Here is a 22,626-nt window from a genome sequence, read left to right on the forward strand (position 1 = left end):
GGAGGATATCAAAGAGGTGTTTAATTATGAATTTTAAGTTGTCATCTAGATTTAACTGGAGGCTAGTTGGTAAAGAGCAAATAAGATGTGTGTTGACAAATGGAACACAGACTTATTGAGATTGAAAACTTGTATTCTCTTGATTTAAAAGAATAGAAAGAAATAGCTGAGTGGAATAAGGATATAAAAGATAAAGAGGTAAGGCACAAATTCAAATCATAGTAACTTCCTTAATTGAGTCTCTGAAGGAGATAAAATTACTTTAGAACAACACTGTGAAGAAAAACATGTCTATTGGATTGATTACATAGTCAAAAAGTGGTAAAAAGCCTCTATCCAATACCTAAAAGGTGATTTCTATAGACAAATCATTAATGTTATCAACCTATATAGATTACATTCCTCTACATCAGTGTATTGCTTTGCATGGACGTTTGCCCTTGCCCTCAATGAGACATTTGAGATGGCTATTCAAATATTCAATAGTATAGTATATACCAACTGAAAAAGATGGTTGAATTGATGATTTATGTTATAAATTTATTACAAAGTTCCTAAGGTATGAAAGCTTGTAAGATGAATACTTGATAACCATACTCAGATGTAAGAAAGAAAGATATGAAGAAGAGCTAAAAAGAAGAACAAGTAATTTGTTTAATATTTGTAATATGGCTAAATATGTAATTTGTTTATTCTTATTTATATTTATTTATATTTATTTTTATTTTTATACACATACTAAAGGGAGTGCAAAATTTGGTCGTCCCATCAAACAAAAACAACACCACCATTTTTCAAATAATCCCCCAAACTATGTTTGATTTACAAATTTTTCAAGGTTAAAAACCATAAACTCTCTATTTTATTAAAAAACTTAAATCAACTCCACCCAAATTTTCAACAGGCCATATCTCCCTGCTCGCCGAGAGTTAAATTTTCCCGACTTCACCGTTCAACTCGAAATAATTTTACGAACACAACGCAACTAGCTATGCGCGAAATGGAATGTTTTTAAAAAACGTTAAATATTTCGGGATATTTTTCCCATACATATACATACACGTATAATAAGCAACCTAAACTAACCACATCATATTGATGGTTTTGTTGCCTTTTTATGCGATTTTTTGGCGTTAAAAGCGCGGAGTCCTTAGGTATACTAGGTACTAACCACGTGTTTCCAAACATACCGGTAACATGTTTTTAAATCTGTAAATAGATGTTGCTACGTTAAATATTAATACGCAATCTGAAAGGCCCCGCCGCATCGCGCGGGCCTGTATTTTTCTAGTTAATATCATTTGTTTAAATTTATAGATTTTAGAATATCATGTATACGTCAGGAGTGATTGTTATGAGAAACAATATTAGAATCAAAATTATAAATTCGATGAGTCAAAATACACTACTTTACTAGATGAAGTGTTTGAGTCTGTAAACTAACGGTTGATTACGTAAATTACTAATGGTTGGGTTACAAATCGAAGATCATTTACATAGTGAAGACAAGTGTGAACTCAAGCCATAGATGACTCGAGGTTTAAAGTTTTAAGGCAATCAACTTTTGTTTAATATGTGTTAAAACAATCAAGCCTTAATTAAACACACATTATTGTTTAATAATACAACACATGATGAGTAAGCAGCAACTCCTAGCGACATTTGATAACCATGTGTCTTAGTTCCAAGATTGGTTTTAATCTTATCAATAGTCATCAACACTTGTGTGTAAATCACAAATACTTGGAAAATTTTCAATTATGAGTTTAAGCTCGTTTTTACCAAGTGTTAGGATGTGCTTATGAAATCGAGAGAAACTTGGAAATCTCAATCATTACTTTTTACGAAATATAAATTGATTAAATAGTTTGATGTTGCAATTTGATTAGGTCATATGCGATTGAGGCTGTCAACTGTGATTTAACCGCAAACCATCCGTGGTCCATATTTACAAAATCACAAAATATATATATTGATCAAACGTACAGTTCCTATTGTTGCTTCCCTACGGTCAGACCATAGCTTGAACAATAGAGGATTGTTAGAAAACAACTCATGTATCTTGATACGTTTTTAAGGTTTTAGTCTGCTAGATGCATGTAGGTTTACGAAGTTGTGTGTTTGCTTTATTCTAGGTGTAAATCATTCCTATATGTTAGCATCATCAAAACCAAAACCAAGATTAATAACATTTAAATATTATCATTAAATTATCAACCAATACACATCCTTAACTTTAATATCATTATTAGGGTTAACAGAAACTGTGAGAAACCGCCATAACTACGGCATCATAAAAGTTCAAATCTACTAGTTATTTTCAACAAGGGTGTTTTGACCTACGATGGTCACTAAGAGCCCGGGTAGGAGTCATTATATATACATAAATAAAGTAACACCCTTGCATGCTTTTGTACATAAATTACAAGAAGGAAGGCCTAAATATATGTACAGATGTATATGTACCTAAATTTGATAATCGACTTTTACCAGAATGGACACCACCTGCAAAAGTCAAAATAGTTTTGTAAAACTTTAGAATATAGTAAACTACTAAAATTTCTAAAAAGAAAGAGAACAAAGAACATAAAGTTCTTATCAGTCAAGTGAATGCAGTCGGTATTAAAAAGTTACCAAAACTATTACCCAACCCACCCATGTTACCACTTCTAGATTAGTCTTTCAGAATTTGATTATCCCATGGATGATGAATATGAGATGGGACTACTTGGGTTAGAACCATATCTAACCAACCATAACTGATATATAAAAAAAACCCAATACAACAAAATATACAAGGGATATATTGAAACCATACCCGACGTAATTCTGGCACAAGTTTTCATGCGAAGTAGCTTGTAAAATCAGCTTTTGAACTTGTAACTTAACAGATAAAGCAGGATCAACTTCATATGTATCGCCAGCATTTAAATTAATGTTGTCTGCCGGGGCGGAAGTGGGTAATGCGGAAGAACCACTTGAAAAATCACGACCCGTAAGTTTATTACTCATTCTAGCCATAACCACCACTGCACGCTCATTCAGAACCTCGTTCGCATCACCAAGTTGATGAACAGCCTGCAAATTCACTTGCCATTATTAGGCATGATTTACATGCATTTAAAACTTTATGTTTAAAAACGGATGAGATAAAACGACCTGCAAAAGCTCCCTTTCACGAGCACCCCGTTGGGGTTGAAGAAGAGAGCTTTGATCCGTTTCTTCACCGTTTACGGCAGGCTGAACATTTGTACTCGCTAGGGTTGACATTTGTGTAACTTCATTGAAGTTGAAAAGACGCCAGTTTATAAGTGGGTCATGAACGAATGCCTATAATCAGATATCAGATAACATATTAAAATATGATTATGAATATATACATGATAAGGCTATGTCTGTAAAAGGATGCATATAAAACAGAATTTGGGTCGCTTTTAACCAGTTTTAGATTATTAACATAGTTCACACAGTAACTTTCTTTTTTGACTGAACCAATATAGCTAGAAACAGCAGGTAAAAGACTGCATATATGCCGTTCGAAAAAGAAAAAAAAAAAAAGAAAAAAGACTGCATATATACATGTAGTATATAGATACAACTAATTAGTACCTCCATCATAGCCATTACACTATCTTTATTCGTTCGAAGAACTTGCATCACATTTTCACAAGTTGAACGAAAGTTCCCTTCAATGCCGCTAACTTCCATGGCTTTTACAAGCATTCTAGTCAAACGGAAAGGAACCTGCAAAAGATGAAGCCATAGATAAATGACAACTGAATAATAATAAAAAATCAAAAAAAAAAAGAAAAAAAAAGAAAAGAATCAATCATTTAAGGAGAGCCACGTATAATAATACCTTTTCAGGAAACTTCTCGCGATTCATTGACGCTTCAAAGCAATCTCCAAAATCAATGTGAAGAATCTTCCCACTACATATAATATATTTGGATAATCAAAATATTGCCAATATTTTTGATAATCAAGTATGAGCACCAACAGCATTATAATAAAGTACCTAAAGCGATGCAGCATAAGATTGCTGGGGTGCCTATCACCTAAACCAAGAAGGTAACCAACCTGTAACATGTGTCATTAGTGACCGTAATAAATCAAAGTTGCACGCATATCCAATATGGGAAACAATTATACAATTTACCATAATTATGATTATAAGGACAAGGATTTAAAAAGTCAGCTAAGATAAAAGACAGATCATACCATACTCATGACAGCCAAACTTCTAGTATAATTAGTTCTCCTGTCCAGCCAGACTTCTGAAGTTCGGCTTTTAAGCCAAAGCACCTACATAAGAAACATGCAATTTAGATTAAAAAAAGACACTTTCCTATAAGACATGTATGTAGTACAGAAACATGCATACCCTTGCCAAGTCATTTCCCTCTGTGTTATCAAGAGCATACTCAAATACCTCCACTTTAGCTACAAGTGGAAGGTGATCGTAATCAGGAGCAAAACTTAACATGAGTTTATGCTCTTGATTTAGGGTGATCTTCCGAACATCCCTGTACTCTTTGATGAGTTGGTGAAGGGTGTCACAATTCGGGACCCACCCAATTAATCCGCTATTTGGAGATAATGGTATAACTTCATATCGTTGAATGGAAAGATCCTTCTCTGCAGTTTTTCTTGAATTCTCCAGTAAAGTATTTACTAAACCGAAGAGCTGCAAAACAGAAAACTTGGTAAGAAATAGTAAATTCATAGTAAGTAAACCATGTCCATTTTAAGAACAGCAATGAGAACCTGCATGACACGCTCGTCTTGTCGCAAATCTTCATGTCCTTTGAGCAAGAAAGCATAATCTTCCCCGTCACTACCATGAATAGTGAGTTTTCGGGGTCTTTGTTTCGATGTAATGACAACAAGTTGTGGTGCAAATGATGAAATTGTCACCACGGGCGAATCTAAAAATGTGAAGCAGGCTCGTATATTAGTTATATGCTTCTGTAATTGAAAATTCCATCATAGCATAATAACGTGATACTACTATACCTGCACGGTAGGTCCCGGGAACTGCAAGCTCTAAGTCTCGGCATTCTACTAATTCTGGAGAAACCGACTGGTTTTGCCAAAGGAAAGTAGCAAAGTAGTAACTTTGAGTTAGAAGCAAGAACAAAAGAGTTTATAAGTAAGCAAAAGTTATGTTTTTAACTACGTTTGCCTTAACACAATTCTTAATACAGTGAGTTGATTTTTTTTTTTTTTTTTTTTTTATTTAGTGAAGTATCACTGGGCAAAATTACATGCTTGGGTCTAAAGCATAAAGATGTTTAAGTTACATGTATTGTTGGAAGCTTAAATTTCTCTATAATGATTACCCTTACTCACAGTAAGAATGAACTTGAACAGTCATGCATGCACATTTTTCAATACTGGTATCAACTTAGGATTCAGAAAAGATATTAATATAATCATAACGGCAATGACTTCAAAGGTTTGACAACTGACTTTTTATATACAGAAATGCTAGTTGTCCGAAGAAGATGAACGGCATTTATTACTGTTTGATGTTTTTTAACGTACAATATTTCTCCAATAACAATGTACTACAGATGCAGTACTTCTAATATGTACTGACTTCATGATACATGGTAGTCTTACTCAATCAGCCACTAAATGAACTTGCCAAGTGTATTTAGCATTAAAATTTAGGTATAACTTTATGGGAACTTTCACAAACACTTTTAGCATACAACTTTTTGTATTGTCATTCAGATAAAGGTAAATGCATGAGAAAGTTACTTGCCTGCAGATCCAGAGTTGTAAGAGACTGAAGCTGCTTATCTATACGTCTAAAGACGTGATAGTATAAATCCCATGCCTGAAAAAAAAATAGAATATTCGATCACATCACTCATTTTGCGGGCTACTAAGGTACATTAATATTAGTGTTACTGTGCCAATCTTCATATAAATGGCACTAGTTTTTTTATAACTTTTTTTTTGCGTGCCAAAAATGAAAAGATGACTCGTCAATATTAGTTACATTAGATAAACAGATCATGCCGATGACAACTCAAATGGTTCCATAAGCATGATGCAAAGATTTATATGTACTCAGGATGACACGACTCAAAACATAATTAATACACAAATTGTAAAATTCATAGTACCCGAGTGAGCTCAGCATCTTTTCCAGATTTCTTATATTCCATACAGCACTCATACGCCTCTAATAATTCGTGATGATAAGTCTGAATAAAAGCTTTTTCTTTTATGGTTGTGTTGCTCCTCATTGCGCTTTCTTCGAGCATTTCATGCAATGGCTCCAATACTTTGAGCATTCCCTCGATGTTATGTTCACCAAAATACAAGCGACTAGCTTCTTCTAGTGCCTCATGCCACATTTCATGCCAAAGGATTGCAACCCTGATCAACTCCTCTGACACAAGTTGTGCCTTCACATTTTTAAATCATGTTGTCAGCTTAATAAATTCAGAAAAAAAAAACATATCATATTAATATTTAATAGTCATTGTTATAATTTCACCTGATCCACCAACAGACCGCTGTGCTGGCGAACTCTATCGACCACTTCTTGAGCTGCAGCTTTACGCAAATTGCTTATTGATTTACAAGCCACAAGAAGAGGGTACATAAGTGCCTGGAACAGCATTTAAACTAGATAAGTTTATCAGGTGTTCATATGACTTGAAAAAATAGAACAAAACAGTTGGAATAGAATGCAGCTGGAATTACATAACATGTGATATTTGCCAAATCATATCAATAAACATGCAATGCTACAACGATAAAATAGTATGATGATGAAAGTAGACCTGTGGATGGCTTTGTCCTATGCGAACCAGGAGAGATTGTATTAATTCTCTCACGACATGATTGTTTGAATGTATCCTGGCAATAATTTGAGGCAAAACAACCAACCACGTGTTGATATTGACATGTGAAAATCCTCTTTGTAATGCCGCTTGAACCTCGGCAGTAGCTCCATGGTTAAACCACAATGTGAGAAGACGAAGGATATCCTAGACACCAGAAATTAAACAGGTAATTGTGTTCCTGTATTGTATTATTCAATGTGTGTAACTTTGAGGATTACATACGACTCTACGAGTATATGTATATATAGATGTGGTATCGTATAGGGTACCACCCACTGTATACGGCACCCTACTGCCACCACAGTATAAGGCACTTAGGGTATGTTTGGATGGAAGCTTTTGGAAGCATCTAGCTTCTATGATAAAGCTCATATCTAATAACAAACTTGTTAAAAGACCTTAAAGCTTTTAGACAGATTGAAAAAGCTAAAAGCTACTATAACTATCGTTTGAGAAAAAGATCCCAACTTTTTTTCATTTTACTCTTTTTTAAGAGTTCCAGATACCAAACCCCTAAATACATCCAAAATGCTAACAGCTACCAGCTACCGGTAAAAGCTACCAACTATCAACTAATTTTGCCAAACATACCCTCAGTCTAATATATTATATAACACAAAAACATATGTAGGTCATGCTTAAGGATATTAGCTATCTTACTTCAGCATATGCATGAGTAACGTATAACACTTCTGATTTAACAAGAATAAAACAAAACCATTAAAATGTATGAAAACCAAGATGGTGACTCACCTGCAAGCTATCATCAACGCCCTTCGCGTGTGCTGCACACGCAATAGAATGAAAGTATCCAGTAACTGCAGCTACTACAAATTGTGCAGCAAAGTTTGGAAGACCTCTGTGTGAGTAATGAGACATAACTGCTGTGTTGAATAGAGCCCAAGTATGCCATGCTTTAGCCCACTTTGGGGCACAATGAGTTGCATGCCTTAATGAGTTAAGAATTTCTACAAGACATAACATACATACATCATCAGTCAGAGATAAAAACTACAGAAAATTACAAAAATAACCTCCAAATTTATCACCATCAGAGTGGTTACCTTGTATAGATACGTCATCAAGACCAGGGGAAAGGGCCCGTTGCCATGTTCCTAGTTTGAGATATACACGTGCCATAAGGGATACGTTTGGGACGCCGAGTAGGCTTGTCGTTGTAGTTGCTTGAAGATTAGAAGTAGTTGAAAGTTCATTGGCTAGATCCTTAAAAAATGAGTAGTACAAACAATAAGTCGATAATTTATTATAGGGCAACTTTCAAAGGTTGTAAATTTAATGATTAAGTTACCTGCAGCCTAGCGAAAGCTTCCTTGCGTTTAGAATCATCACCAAGTGACCATTGGTATTTTAAGTATGCAAGCATAACTTGTGGCGGCCCATGATATCGTACAGTTTCGGGAGTTGTTTCTGGGTCAAACTATGTACAACAAGAGCAATATATAAAATTACAGATTAAAGAGGGAGTGGAAATATCAAACATGTTATCTTATTTACTTGAACGAAAATTTATATTACCAACCTGCAGGAGTTTAATCAGTGTCGATTTGGCTTGACTAATCCTACCATTTTTTCGGCAAAGCAAAGCAAACTTCAACCAGGTTTCACTATCTTCTGTAGGAGGTAATACGAGTGACCTGACCACCAAAAGAGCTTGCCAAACCTATAAAATAATGATATTTTAACGTTAATCAAGAGATACAGCACTCGATGGGTTAGGGTGGGCCCATTTCGCCAACCCCAACGAAACTCCAAATACAGACAGGATCATTATATGACCAGTACATATTCCTATAATCATATCTAAATACCTCAACATTTCGTTTTGTTCCTTTAATCCGCTCATTCCACATGTTACGAATGAGTGCTCTTCTGCCCTCAGCAACAGGGTTATTAGCTGGAAGAGTACAGTAATCAATAACCTGCCACAAAAAAGAACAAACAAGAATATCATTTTCGAGAACAACAGTACAGTTAAAACAGCAGACCGCTGCATCGAATACATGTACTTTTTAATACCTCCTCTAACTCGGACAGCTGTTGAACACGAACCATATTACTGTATGCTCGTTCATAGCTCTCAAGAACCTACACATGATAATAATCAGCACACAGATATTCAAATCGCATATTCCATGCGTGAAAATCTAGTAATGTAAATCTACCCACACCACTATCAGAGACTCATAGTCTCAGCTTAATAGCTTTCTATGTAATTAAAAAGTGTGTATGTATTTGTGAAACACAAATTAGCTTTAAAAAGAACACATTTATACAAAGTCCACAAAATCATAAATTCATATGCGAAGGATGAAATTCTTGTTGAAAGAAAACCTATCGTAAAAAGGCACTTAAGATCTAACAGGTTTGTACCAAACAAAACGATAAGATACAAAATAATGTTACTAACCAATGCAGCAAGCTCAGTTGCCAAACATTTCCTTGCCCTTTCAACATATTCGCGTGCTTCATCATACTACAAAGTAACAGAAAGGAGAAAACTTTAAAGAACATATAAATGAACATTTAAAAATTAAAAAAAAAAAAGTCTAACTTTTAATTTTATACCTTTCCTCTACGAACTGATAAGACGGCCCTGAAGAATGTGCCATTGCTGCCTCCGTCACCTGTAGCTGCAGTATTACCCAACACTCTGAGTTTAGTTTCATCCCCATCATCCAGTTTAGACACGTATTCTGCCATCTGGTCCCACTCGCCCATGTTCCAAGCAGCATTAGCAGCCTGAAGATAAAACAAAAAACATTAAGACTGACAAAACAAGTGAAGATGATTGAGTCATAAAAGTCATCAACCAACCATTGGTGCCATCTCTAATCGAGCAGCAGGCTCAGCAGGTGTCCAATATTCCCTACACAGGTTGTTAAGCTCTTCCCATCGAGCCAGGGCAGCAAGACTCCTCATTCGTCCTAATGACAGGTGAATAATGAAATACTTTGATTAGATTAGATACCATGGAATGATAACAATAAATATTATGAAACAGGCAAACGATTATTCGAAAAGCCTTTTCAGTACAAATTATAACAAGGTAGTACTGGATATTGAAAACAGAAATAAAATAAAATAAAATAATGAGAACTCTTTTGAACAAGTATAAAGAGATTTGTTTGCCAGGAAAGAATCAAAGAATGTGTTACCATATCTAAACCAAGAATATACTTCACAAGCAAACGACAGATAAAAATACTGAAAATTTGTAACATCAAAACTTAGAAAATACCTAGTGTAGCATCCAAAATGAGATGTTGACTCAATGCCTGAGACGATTTTGCAGTGTATGCTTTAAGGGCATCATCCCATCGCTGTAATTTTTCATACCTTGTATTTCAAGAAATATAAGTAGTTAGTAATAGTATTGATAAGCGGTCTTCAGAACTCCAGAATCTCAATAAAACGGGAAGTTATAAGTGACATCAGGATCCCATATAAAATACCATGATTCCTTCAGTTGCACATCCAAACGCTGTTGAGCGTAGGTTAATATCCCAACTGCAGCCTAAAACAAAAAACAACATACAAAACATGTCAAAACGCAAGAAAAAGTACAGGGAAGGAAGAACTGTAGAAAACATAATATATATGCACCTCATGCTGATGCAACTGATTATTTATATGAATGAGTGTTTCAACTACAGCAACAGGGTTTGCATCCATCTTCTTGGAAAGTGCACCCTCAAATTCCATCTCTTTGTAATGCAAAGCCTTGGCAAATGCCCGACACTGCAACGGAATCATGTATATAAACAAAAACTGTCCTAAAACGGATCATAGGCTCACATCAGAAGTTTGTAAATACAACTTTGTAAGTCATCACACCTTTTCAGCAAGAGCACCAAGAAGACGAATGTCGATGGGAAGAGGTTTCTCATCATGTTCCATGAACTCCGCCTGTAAATAATTGCAGCCAATTGATAATAAGAATCTTATGCGTTAATGGGCAACAGTAATCATTACTTGTTATAATTCGATCAATGAACTTTGTATTAAAAACATTGTTAGCTTACCACGCTGAAAACATAAAAACAAAAGGTGAGAATCACATACCAAATTTAGTAATGTTGCAAGAATTTCAGGGGGTATATTAGGAGAAGAAAATGCCATCTCTAAACTGCGAACAAGAGCTTTTTGACTAGACTCGTGGAGTTGTGACCAACAGCTAACAAATCCTGCTGCAAACAGCTCTCGTCCAACAAATGGCTGCAAACTTATTAGGTTAAAATCAACTTCAAATATGACTATTTACACAAACTTGTTTAACAATACCTGTAATTGCGCAAGCCTAGCACACGTTCGTAGAGCTGGAGAAGGTGATTCCTTCAGTAATTCAATGCTAAAATGTCTCATCCATTCAGCCCAATCTTCTTTTGTGCTACGCTGAGACGCTTCTCCCGCAGCACGTAATCGACCATCATTAACCTATTAAGATATGTTGAACATCAATATGGATCATTTTCAAAAATATAAACAGGTAATCAATTTGATGAACAATTGGAGAAATAAGATATGTTGACATACCTGGTGAACCTTGAGCTGCGTGTGCACGTCTTCGTATGGATCATTTTCCATATCACTCAAAGGATCACTAACCACTTCAACAGGAGGCTGCCGGATTAACTTTTGTGCTGACACACTCCCGACGTTTAGTGGCCCACGCCTTTTCAACCGCCCATCAATTTCTTCAAATTCCTTATGCTGAAAGTGAAAGCATGTAAAACATCAATTTTAGAATATCAGCAGTCGGCACATTTCATTCACACCAAAGTAAAGATCAGAAAGATAACCCGCAATCGATGCTTATGAAGAAGTTTGCGAATTGATGGGATGAAGATAGTGAAGTCCTCGCCAAGGGCATGTGCCAAACAACAAAGTGCATCAACAGCATCCTTCCTAAGATCATCATTTTTACTGCATATATGAAGATAAGAAGATGTAACACATTAAACATGTGGAAAACTGATTGAGCACTAGAAACGAGAACAGCATAAGACATTAAAAATCTTTTGAAGGATATAAGCATAATTAATATAAAGTTGGGCCTCGGTATTTGCTACGAAGAGTGTAATTTTCCTCCTACTGCGTGCCTAGATAAGCCCGAGTTAGTTATTTACCATTAAAACAAACTTCGAGTAAGATATCATAGTAAGTTGGTCTTATCAGGCTTTATGCGTCTGATTTAACAACTTTGCAAACAAGATTCAATTATTACAAATTTAATCCCTTTTTCCCAGCCAAAATTATTATTTCTAAGATGAAAACTAGGGCTAAAATTTAAAGAATGACAAGGCGATACAAGAAGATAATCCAAGATATGGTTCAAAACAAATGACAAACAAATATAAAATCATGCCCGGTAAATATGCATGCAGACATGAGTACAGGCCATTTCCACAGTTAAATATTTAAAAGATGGTTGGGAGTGCAACATACCCATCCAATACAAGCTTGAGATGATGCACAAGAGTTGATATGTGACCTGTAACCTATTGAAAATAATGAAAAAAGTTGATGGCAACAAGTCAATACTCCTTACGTCCCAAAGCATCTTCCAATTCTAGATTGTCCCAAACTATCGTCCACTGCTATAATAATGTTATAGCTTAATAGATTACCCGACTTACCAATAGTTACATATCAGTATTGTAGCTTTTGTACATCAAAATGACATAATAAATTCACGGGTATAAAACATTTTAACAGCTATAATTGCATTAGCTGCAAATATCTTAATAAGGGTGTGTTTTATGTGTGCACAGTAAATTGGGACAGCGATCGTCAGATAGTAATACATGATCATATTATCACAATAATCCATCAACCTGAACACGAGGAATCAATCTTATCAAGGTCTTTATTGCAGCACGCCTTATATCAACTGAAGCATCCACTTTGAATAATCGTATGAGCGCAGGAAAAAGTAGATGCATATGTTCATCCAATGTTCCTGTAGAGCACGGTCACGTATTTTGGATTATATTAGGACTACACCACAAACCGAAGCCATAAATCACATTTCGTTAACCCATAACCGTACTAACCACCAAAAACTTCCAAAGTGCGAAGAATATCACGGACATAAGTGTAATCATTACACCGTTCAGCATCACTCAAAACTTGAATACAACATGGAAGAATAGTCGGAAGATATCTCCTAAATTCATCATTGAGAGCCAGGCAAAGTTGTTCGACTAAGTGCAGGATCTGATAACGAAACCAAAAGAGTATATCAATATTACATCATTGCACAACCATGACAACATATATATACTATATATATACACACACACACACACACACAGAATAGAGGGAAGTCAATCTTACGGGGGGTCCATGAACAGGACGATTAGTGGCAGGCAAACTGAATGATGACCATAATTCTGATATTAAAGAGAGCAATTCTGGTAGATATTTGCGAATGTGCTGCATATGCAAACAATAATGATGAATGTTTCATGAGAACTTAAAGCAAGATTTTATATTTGTAGAGCATGGATCAAGTTCTACCTGTCGCACAATCGAAACAAGAGTTCCAAGCTTCCAAGTTATGAACTCCTTCAGACTATCTTCACATGTTCGGATAGTGTGAAAGAGGTCAGGTAAAACCTAGACATTGTAATAACTATAAGAAACTTACTTTATATGAATTTCACAGTATATAAGAAACAAACTTTATGTCAGTCAAACATAATAATCGATTAATCTATAAAACGTATGAGTCGACAAATTGACAAATATTATATTCATCTTGAGTTCAACACTTCTAAACTTCAATATAAAAATACACAGGTATACGTCCCTCTTGAAGTTCATTTTTTGCTATGTAAACAATTCATCGTGTGGCAAAAGATCAGCGAAATGTTGACACAAAGAGCTCTAGATAGTAAAGAAATAAAATAAAAAAACTAACAAAGTACAAATTCCGGCCCGAGAGTAACCAGAAAATGTCATTAGCAAAACAAAAATAATTTCCTTACTGTTAACACATTTCATATAACCAACAAAAAATTAACTTCCCAAGCTTGCAAACAAAATAAACGATTCTCTATGGTTTTTACATGCGGGATCTACAATTATCGAAACACTGCTTTGAAACTACGTGCAAAATGGACTAACCTTTGGCAAGTACGGCACACAACCAAGACCCATTGACTGCTCTTGCAAAAATAAATGAACTTTATTAGATACCAACGCAGCAGAAATTGATTTTACAATTGATGTATAGCAATTCAACAGTTAACAAACCTTGAAAATAAACATGAGAGATCCAACTACTTTTTGATGATAACTAGAAAGAGACGGGTCCCTAAGTATCCGAACCAGGGAGTTGATGGCAACCTGAAAGTAATAAATAAGAATTAGACAGCATTGTAGACCACTTATTTAATCAGTTTCCGGTATTAAACTTACAGTTGAGAAATAATCTTCCGATGTTGCAAATGATGGCCAGAGATCCATAGGCAACTCGTCACTGGACTGCATGTGCTGGCCCGCATCATTAGTCGCACGAATACCATCACCAAGAGGTCCTGGCAAGCTTTGCTGATTGCGCTTATGAACATGAGGATCCAAAGCACCCATTATCCCAAGAACCTAACCATCACACCAAAGAGTCTCAGCTTAATTCTTAAATACACAAAAAAAAAATCATAAAAATGGTGAAGGACAAACCTTTAGAACTTCCCGACGTGTAGACCATGCCAGCTCACCATTCAACAATTTTAAGAGTAAGCCGAGCAATTGCGGGTACTCATTATATGGAGTAATAACATAACTATGGACAAAACAGAATAATTCTTGTAAGCCAACTAACAAAAAGATTCTTAATGCAATCGCTTGAAACAAAATAATTCTAGTAGGCCAACTAACAAAATAATTCTTAATGCAATCAATTCAACTAAAATTAAAGAGATAGATATACCACAGAACAAGAACATTGTTAAAAGAAAATAAAACTCATTTCCTACACCAAAACAATATTTGATTTACCCAAAAACCAACCAAAGATCATCAAAGTTACAGCTTAGGTGATATAATGCAAAAATCATTGGTTATTTGAAACTGCGGGTTCCACTACATATTTCCCATCGATCACAAATTCATTTTAAAGTCAAGACATAAGCATACGACTCTAGTTCCATATAATAAGATATATAAACACTAAACCTCACAAATAAAGAGATGTCATACCTAAGCAGGCCATCTATTAAGTCTGAAGTTTCATAAGGTTTCTAATAAAGGTGACAAACTACATGCAAGCCGTACAGCGGGATAGAGCAAAACGACATTTCAAATGACACTCTATGACACACATCACGGTTTTGTATGATGCACATAACAAGTTTAAGAAAACGACATTAAAAACTTGAAGTAGTTAACATACCCTGTGCTCTGTACAACCTGACCAAGAGTTGCAACAGCAACCTCACGTTTAGTAGCAGCAGCTCCATCCAGTAAAGCTTCAACGATTCTCGGCATAAGTTCGGGTATATATTGTCTCATAGCAAAACCACCCTGAACATATTATTCGAAAGTCAATAAAATACACGGCATAAGAATAAATACTGCTCACAAAAAACCAACAAACGTGACCTACCACTCTAGCAAGATCCCCCACAGTCACAAGAACGCCACTGATGATGCCATTGTTGGCATTTACACCTGTTGTTCCTTCGCATAGTTTAGCCAAAAGCGCCTGAAAGAAACTACTTGAGTGGAACACGAAGTGGATAAGCAAACATGTAATACACAAAACGACTGCAAACCTTGTGTATCGGAGCAATATATGGTAGTATAAGCCGTTCACAACTACGGATCAAGCAACCCAGCAACTTCGCGCTCTCTTCTCGGCATTTGCTATCAGCACTGAAAGATGAACAAAAAATAAAAACAAGTTCTTCATATGATACCCAAAACAAAAAAGTTAAAAATTCAAGAAAGGACAGCTGACTATATATACCTTTGACCAAGAAAAGTTAACAACTGAATAAGGTGGCGTCGAAGCGCGGGAAACACATATGCTGGATTCTTTTCAGACAATCTACCTGCCACTGATATTGCATATTCCCGAACTTGAAGATCCTAGCAGATATACAGACACACCAACAAATTTAGCTTTCGTGCAACAGTAGACAATGAAATTTTCAACCTAAATTAGTTTAATAAATAACTTGGAATCTCCATCTCTATAAATATAATTGCTCGGATAAAACACAACTTAGGCTCTTTAATGATAACTAGAAGTAAGTTCAAGACATGATAAGCATGTAGTAGAAAATACACGGTAATTCATTTAAGGAAAACGACGCATGTTGTTGGAACTGGAGTCCATTTCCAGATACTGTTGATGATATAATACTTACAAACATAATGCCAACTAGAAAAACAGAAATACATGCCAAAAACAGATTTGTGATGTACCTCATCGTTTAGGGCAGCAAATATAGCAGTCAAGCTATCAGCTTGGGCTAGGAAATCGTCAAACCCTACATTTCCATGTAGGGAAGAAAAAATCGAGTTCCGCACAGAAACATCAGCGTCTGCTACAGCTGCAATAAGAAGCTTCTCCACAATCTGCAGTGACAACAATAGGTGTATCGTTACTTGCAAATTCTCATTTAAACATTCATTGTCTGAAACATATAGAATGTTCACATATTCAAAGTAGAACGAGTAATCTATGATAACATGGACATTCGAACTTCACATTCTTTTTTTTAACTTAGAATTGAAAAATAACATTAAAATCATGTTGATTTCACTTGGAGGATATAATCTTATGTTAATCAACCAGTCTAGTTTTGTGCCCATTTACAGCAACAAAAGATAACCAATTTTAATTATAATTGTCAGAATAAAGACTTAAAAGGCAGATTATACAACAGGTAAATGTATTCAAACCTCTTCGATAAGACGTCTCTGTTTTCCCCCAGCTCGACTGGACCTATTTGGACTAAATTGGGGAACTGAGAAAGAATTTACAACTAATTTACAACAGCAAAGGGCAGCATCCTTCCTTGTGGCTCCATCATCATCTTCCAAATAAATTACCACTGATTCTCTAGCAAACTCAAGAAGATCGTGGCCCTATTTTGCACAAAAGTATAGCGCTAAATCAATATATAGAAACATGTTTTGCTTATTGAACAGGTAGTAGGTATACATTACCTTGAAATTAAAACGTGCAAGTGTTTGTAATGCAAGCTGCTCCAGAGCAGAACCACTAAGTTCTGAAACTTGTTGCACGATGTTAACCACATTTCCTCTACTAGGAGTTGCAGATGTCCTTGTATGGGGTTTTGAAAGAACCACTGAAATGCACTCGAGTAACCGATCTTGGATAGTAGGAAGCAATGATGGAATGCTAGAAACAAATGATTATGATTGGTTAAAACCTAATAATAAAAAAAATAAAAGAAATCCATACATTGAGAGTTCATGAAACTAGTATACCTTATGGTTATCTGCTCAAGTGATTCTACTAGTACTGAAGATAGACCGGCAGAAAACATAGGATCTAAAAGACTGCAGACATGAGTTTCCATGGCGGGACCCATGGCTTTTGCAATGTTTCCAACACAAGCCAACGCCTCAAGTGAGGGTCTGCCTCTACGAGGAGCAATCTGCGGGTTAAATAACGTACCAATAGTTTAAAATGTAAATTTATACTAACAAGACATGCATAAGTTACTAGTATTTGTTTGTATTTGCAAACATAAAGCAAGAACACTTAGGCGTTGTTTGTTTTTAGTCCGTATATCTTATTATGTCTCATGTCTGGGTGTCTACCGTTTGTTTTTCTGAGAACATAAGGTAAAATAACAACTTATTCTTTTATTTTGCAGACATAAAAACAGTCTTCGGATAAAAACATTTTAGAAAACAAACACCTTAAAACTAATCGGTTTGAACAATTTAATTAACATACGGCATCACGTAGGTGAGATGTTATTGTCGGCAAATAGTGGACTAGTTCACCGTCCAAAGCACCAGCCATCTCCCCAAGAGCTATAAATCCACTGGCACGTTCAGTTGGTATCTTGAGAACCGCAAGAATATGATTCATGCATATCTGTTTACAAAATAAAATTCAAGATTCAGAAGTTATTAACATCACATAACAATATTTTGTTTGGTTCTTTATCGAGAACATCACAATAAAACAGTAAGGAACAATTTCACGAACCGTAAGATAGTTTGTCACAAAGCGATCACGTAAAAAATGCGCAATACGAGGAAGCAAGGAAGTTATACTGAGACGAACAAGAGGATTTCGATGCTCCAGATACCTAAGAACAATTTCTGCAACCTCTCTGTACCTTGACATCATAAACTCGCCTGTATTTCTGTCCCATTGAAAAGTGTATTAAAGCAATCAGAAGGTGTTAAACGAGTAAGGGGATTATAAGCAATGATATGAAACAATAACACAAGCATACTTTTTCCCCAATTATCGCCCTCCTTTCAAGAAAAAAATTATAACTATAACTAGTAATAAAAACAAGATACTATGACGTTTCGACGTACTGTACAGATCGTTTCAAGATAAGATAACTAGCAACTGAGATCAAATATATATCTTGTCAAACTTTTAGTTATGATCAAACCCAATAACATAATGTATGGTAAAGTAGTTAACAGACTACATTTTCATATTTTCATATTAACATATTCACCAACCTTAAGAGTTCCCCAACTGCGAGCAGAGAACCATGTATGCTATGGACAGAAGCATTTTTCCCTAATCCATCTTGAGTCGCCTCAAACATACGATAGTACCTGCCAAAATCAATATATAAGTCACTATATGACTAACATGAACAAGTAACACTTAATACGCTAACAAGACACTAAAATTTTAACAGTTGTAAGCCAAAAAAATTAAACAGTTAGTACAATCATTATCTTATATTATGTGATGAAATGAAAACAAAAAAATCACAGCAGCAGACTTATAACCTCGAATCAGTATATGGAAATCATTATCACAAGATAGCAGTTGCACTATATAGAAACATACTACCACATAAAAAACATAAAAGGGGAATGACTTCACAAGCTCAACCTCTTCCTATAAACTTGTAATTTGACCCGTATCATCAAAAGTTAATTTCGTACATATTATTTAAGATGTGTTTCAAAAATTTGAAATATCTCAGCCCAGCCCATACTAGAGGGGATATGACTACTGATCACAAAGGGATAACCATGCAAAACAGATCAGGGAAAAAAAATCAAAATAAAATGTTTTAAGATCAGAAGTGCACTAATATCTTAAGTAGACGAGAGTTTAGTTTCTAGCCATATGTACGTGCAAGTATATGACTTGTAGTACATTTAATATCTTTTTTAATAGCACTAACCACTGGACACGCCAACGTGTCTCTCGCTTCTCAATAACACGAAGGCAAGCACGCAATGCTTCAACAGCTCTTTCCCGAACAGCTAATGTTGGATCCCTCAATGCTACCCAAATAGCATCCACAAATTCAGGCACGTGAACATTAAAAACTGTCGAGGCATTCTCCGCCATTTCCTGAAGTCAAAAAATGAAACAACGTTGTGGGTTAAAAACAGAGACAAAAAAGATGAAAATAAGTAGCACCTGGAAACTAAAACCATCATACACAATATTTGATACAACATTGCATCGCAAAGCCTCAAAATACAGTGTCCAACACAGCACACAGTTACCTTTAAGATTAGGACAGCGGCAAAACGGCGATACTCAACTCTCTCACCACCAAGCCATTGCAGTGCATTTTTCACCTATAAGAGTATTAAAGATAAAGTCTTTAGAAGCCTAAAAAGTAAAAATAGGATGTAGCAAAAAAAAAAAATATATATATATATATATATATATATATATATTGGAAACGCGTACCTGACATTCCACCTCATCTGCAGTCATGGCCCCACCGGCTCTGGCTAGATGGCCAAGTACTTTGCTAGCAAGAATCAAAATTTCTGGGTCCCGCTTCGTATCAAATACGATTCGCATATAATTAGAAAACTTGGAAACTTTTGTGCCACTCTCTCCAAGTCTCAGATCAATCAGTTCATCTGTAGCCCTTAGAGCTCCTAAGTTGTCGGCAACATCATTGCTCTCTAAAAGACTAGTAATGCGATCATATAATTGGTCCATGAAACGTGAAAAGACTTCTCCACTAAGAGCACGAGCCTCTTCTTCAACATGCCTTCTTAAAGCAAAAGCAGAACCATCCTGCCATTACACAATATCCAAATATTAGATGTCTAAGCAGATGAAAGCCAAAAATTCATTCTCAAATTATACCATCCATTTGCCACTACATACAATCACCACTCGCCTCAATTTCTACAAGGAGCAGATCATATTTCAGTATAATGACAAAACCAGGACGCACACCCATACATCTATCAACATCTGAAGCAATGGCTTAGATGTAGACAGACGTATGGAACAAATACCAAGACTGTATGTATGTATCACATCATTGTTGACATAAAGTATGGGTCACCATGAGTGTTGTGTTTGTGATCTTCTACATGCTTAAGTTTCAATATCTAGCCTCCTAGACGCAGTTCATTACTACATGAAAAGTCTTGTAAAGGGACCTAATGATCATGCCTAGGTTTCAATATCTTACCTGCTAAACAGAACCCACTATCACATGAAGAGTCTCGTAAAAAGGACTTTACTGTATACCAAACAAAATGCACTTACCACATAAAATGCACAACATAATGGTCAGACTTGTTCAAAAAACAATCTAATAAAAACAAAATGCGGTAGCTATATGAACCTCCAAAAACAAAAATAAAAAATCTTCAGTAAAAACTGAAGAATATAAAGTTCATCCCCGATCATTGGCAATATTGTGACAGACATCCGTATAAAACTTGACATTATTCGGATTAACAAACATACTACGATATTTCATATTATTATTAGCCACTTCTCTTGATCCTAATTTTAGTATAGTCTGATGCTCATCTTCATAAATCTCCAAGGTTGTAGAAGTCGCTAGTGGAGGACAAGTCGTTCTTGTAGAGACTAGTCAGTCTTTGACCAATTTGACTAGGACCAATTTTGAATTAGATTTGACATACTTTTGACCAATTTTGACTGATTTTTACCAACTTTAACCGAATAGATCAAAATTTGAGCGAATAAATCTGTATTTGACCGAATAAATCCGTCTTTGACGTACTGAATCCTAATTTAGACCAATTCTGACTAGCATTGTCCGGCGACTTTGACCGACTTGTGCCTGGTCGAGTCGGACTAGTCCCCAAATCCGACTAGTCGGGGTTAGCCGGTCGACTTTCAGAACATTGTTCATCTATACGGTTCTTGAACAGATATACCAAAAGATCTATCATGCATATAACCACGACAATCTCAATCACATATCAGAGCCATGTATGGGGTAATCATAAACATCGTATTTTTTCTAAATTTATCCTATAAACGTGTTCCCTTTTAATGACCTATTACTCTATAATAGCATTATTCCCAAACATACATAAAACTTACCCTCCCACGTTTAAAGAAATACGGTAAAGATTATTCATTTATATCTCCTTATGATTGATGGTAAATTGGTTATCATGTTCTTACTTCCTATCCTAAAAACAAAGCATGCGCATATTTAAACAATCTGTTCAATCATACTCCATATCAGACATTGAAGATGTGGAAACTCTTCATAAGCAATATCCCTTGGAAAATAATAGTATATTTGCATTTATTGGCTTAAACCTCTTTTGAGTTTACTTGTCGAGTACAATTATTGGCTTTGGTATTAACGCGTCAACATTAATTTATTAATATGCTCAAAAGAACACCATTCAGCTCTATCCACGTCGAAAATAGATTCGACCCGTAAAAAAGAGAGTAATAAATCCTAGTACAGATAAAGAAAATAGTTAATGTTTCAATGCCGCGGAGTATCTACTAGCCAATAATCCTTTCATTGCTTCTTAATTAACCCAATAGTCTAGATATTGAATGTGTAACCTTGTATATTCCATCTCTTAATATCCATATATCCGTTACCCGCACCCAAAACATAATTTGATTACAGTAATAAAAAGGAAAAGTATAATGCTAGCCATAAGATCAATCAATGTGCTAATCCTCAAAATGTACTAATTAACCCTTTTCCATAATTTTATAATATAAAATATCTGAATTTGTGTAGCATGCGACATTTTACATAATGCAACCCCTAAACTCACCACAATGTATTACTCCTCACCAATCATAACAATTCAAGTTCATAAATTATTCTAAATTCATCAATGAAAGTGGAATTAATAAACTTACAATCATAAGTAAATCAGAAATTAAAATTAATTAACCTTTGGCGTGCCTTTAGTGCAAAGATCAGCAAGAACTCTATTAAGAGCTTCGATATTTCCGGCAGGCGCGGGTGTGGTGGCCGGAGCGCCGAAGCGGTAGGATTGGGGCTGAGCCGCCATATCTTCAGTAATATAATTGCTATTAGTGTCGCTATAATTAGAACCCAAAAACCCCAACCCCAACCTTGCGAAGAAGGGGGAAGTTTCTAGGGAGGGCAAACAATTGCCCACTTTGATTGATTGATGAATTTATCTATTTACAATTTGATGGATAGATTCCGGATTTAGGTTGATCGGAGATCGACGACGGATTTGTTGGTAAAAATCATAGGGTTTTGTGTAGTGTCCAGCGAATGGTTAGAGTAAGGTGTATGTGATGTGA

The 22,626-nt window shown here is 35.5% G+C and overlaps 1 protein-coding gene across 1 annotated transcript; it reads right to left on the minus strand.

The window, feature by feature from the left end:
* Positions 1 to 2,318: 2,318 nt before the first annotated feature.
* Positions 2,319 to 22,626, minus strand: LOC139894459 (serine/threonine-protein kinase TOR). Its single transcript, XM_071877769.1, has 55 exons — positions 22,245 to 22,626; positions 19,783 to 20,121; positions 19,593 to 19,667; positions 19,262 to 19,434; positions 18,579 to 18,677; positions 18,085 to 18,244; positions 17,827 to 17,970; positions 17,352 to 17,521; positions 17,067 to 17,262; positions 16,800 to 16,985; positions 16,320 to 16,472; positions 15,859 to 15,980; positions 15,665 to 15,764; positions 15,496 to 15,594; positions 15,283 to 15,413; positions 14,571 to 14,673; positions 14,310 to 14,492; positions 14,145 to 14,237; positions 14,016 to 14,051; positions 13,407 to 13,505; positions 13,224 to 13,322; positions 12,941 to 13,103; positions 12,722 to 12,846; positions 12,333 to 12,385; positions 11,687 to 11,810; positions 11,421 to 11,597; positions 11,169 to 11,321; positions 10,950 to 11,102; positions 10,722 to 10,793; positions 10,491 to 10,625; positions 10,340 to 10,401; positions 10,126 to 10,223; positions 9,702 to 9,811; positions 9,453 to 9,626; positions 9,295 to 9,360; positions 8,904 to 8,972; positions 8,696 to 8,806; positions 8,407 to 8,547; positions 8,176 to 8,304; positions 7,931 to 8,090; positions 7,620 to 7,834; positions 6,804 to 7,010; positions 6,515 to 6,628; positions 6,138 to 6,422; positions 5,771 to 5,845; positions 5,017 to 5,083; positions 4,768 to 4,928; positions 4,385 to 4,687; positions 4,222 to 4,305; positions 4,019 to 4,080; positions 3,860 to 3,932; positions 3,610 to 3,744; positions 3,160 to 3,330; positions 2,819 to 3,078; positions 2,319 to 2,505 (listed from the first exon to the last, which is right to left on the minus strand). Exons 1-55 carry the CDS (start codon positions 22,362 to 22,364, stop codon positions 2,487 to 2,489), a joined length of 7,386 nt encoding a protein of 2,461 aa, XP_071733870.1. The 5' UTR covers positions 22,365 to 22,626; the 3' UTR covers positions 2,319 to 2,486.

The sequence above is a fragment of the Rutidosis leptorrhynchoides genome, chromosome 2 (assembly GCF_046630445.1).
Source record: "Rutidosis leptorrhynchoides isolate AG116_Rl617_1_P2 chromosome 2, CSIRO_AGI_Rlap_v1, whole genome shotgun sequence".
Lineage (NCBI taxonomy): Eukaryota > Viridiplantae > Streptophyta > Magnoliopsida > Asterales > Asteraceae > Rutidosis > Rutidosis leptorrhynchoides.

Coding starts and splice junctions, on each gene's coding strand:
- LOC139894459 (XM_071877769.1), bottom strand. CDS start 22,364: ATGGCGGCTCAGCCCCAATCCTACCGCTTCGGCGCTCCGGCCACCACA. Junction 16,986..17,066: donor TTGCACGTTTTAATTTCAAG/GTAATGTATACC, acceptor TGTGCAAAATAG/GGCCACGATCTTCTTGAGTT. Junction 3,079..3,159: donor GTGAAAGGGAGCTTTTGCAG/GTCGTTTTATCT, acceptor GTGAATTTGCAG/GCTGTTCATCAACTTGGTGA.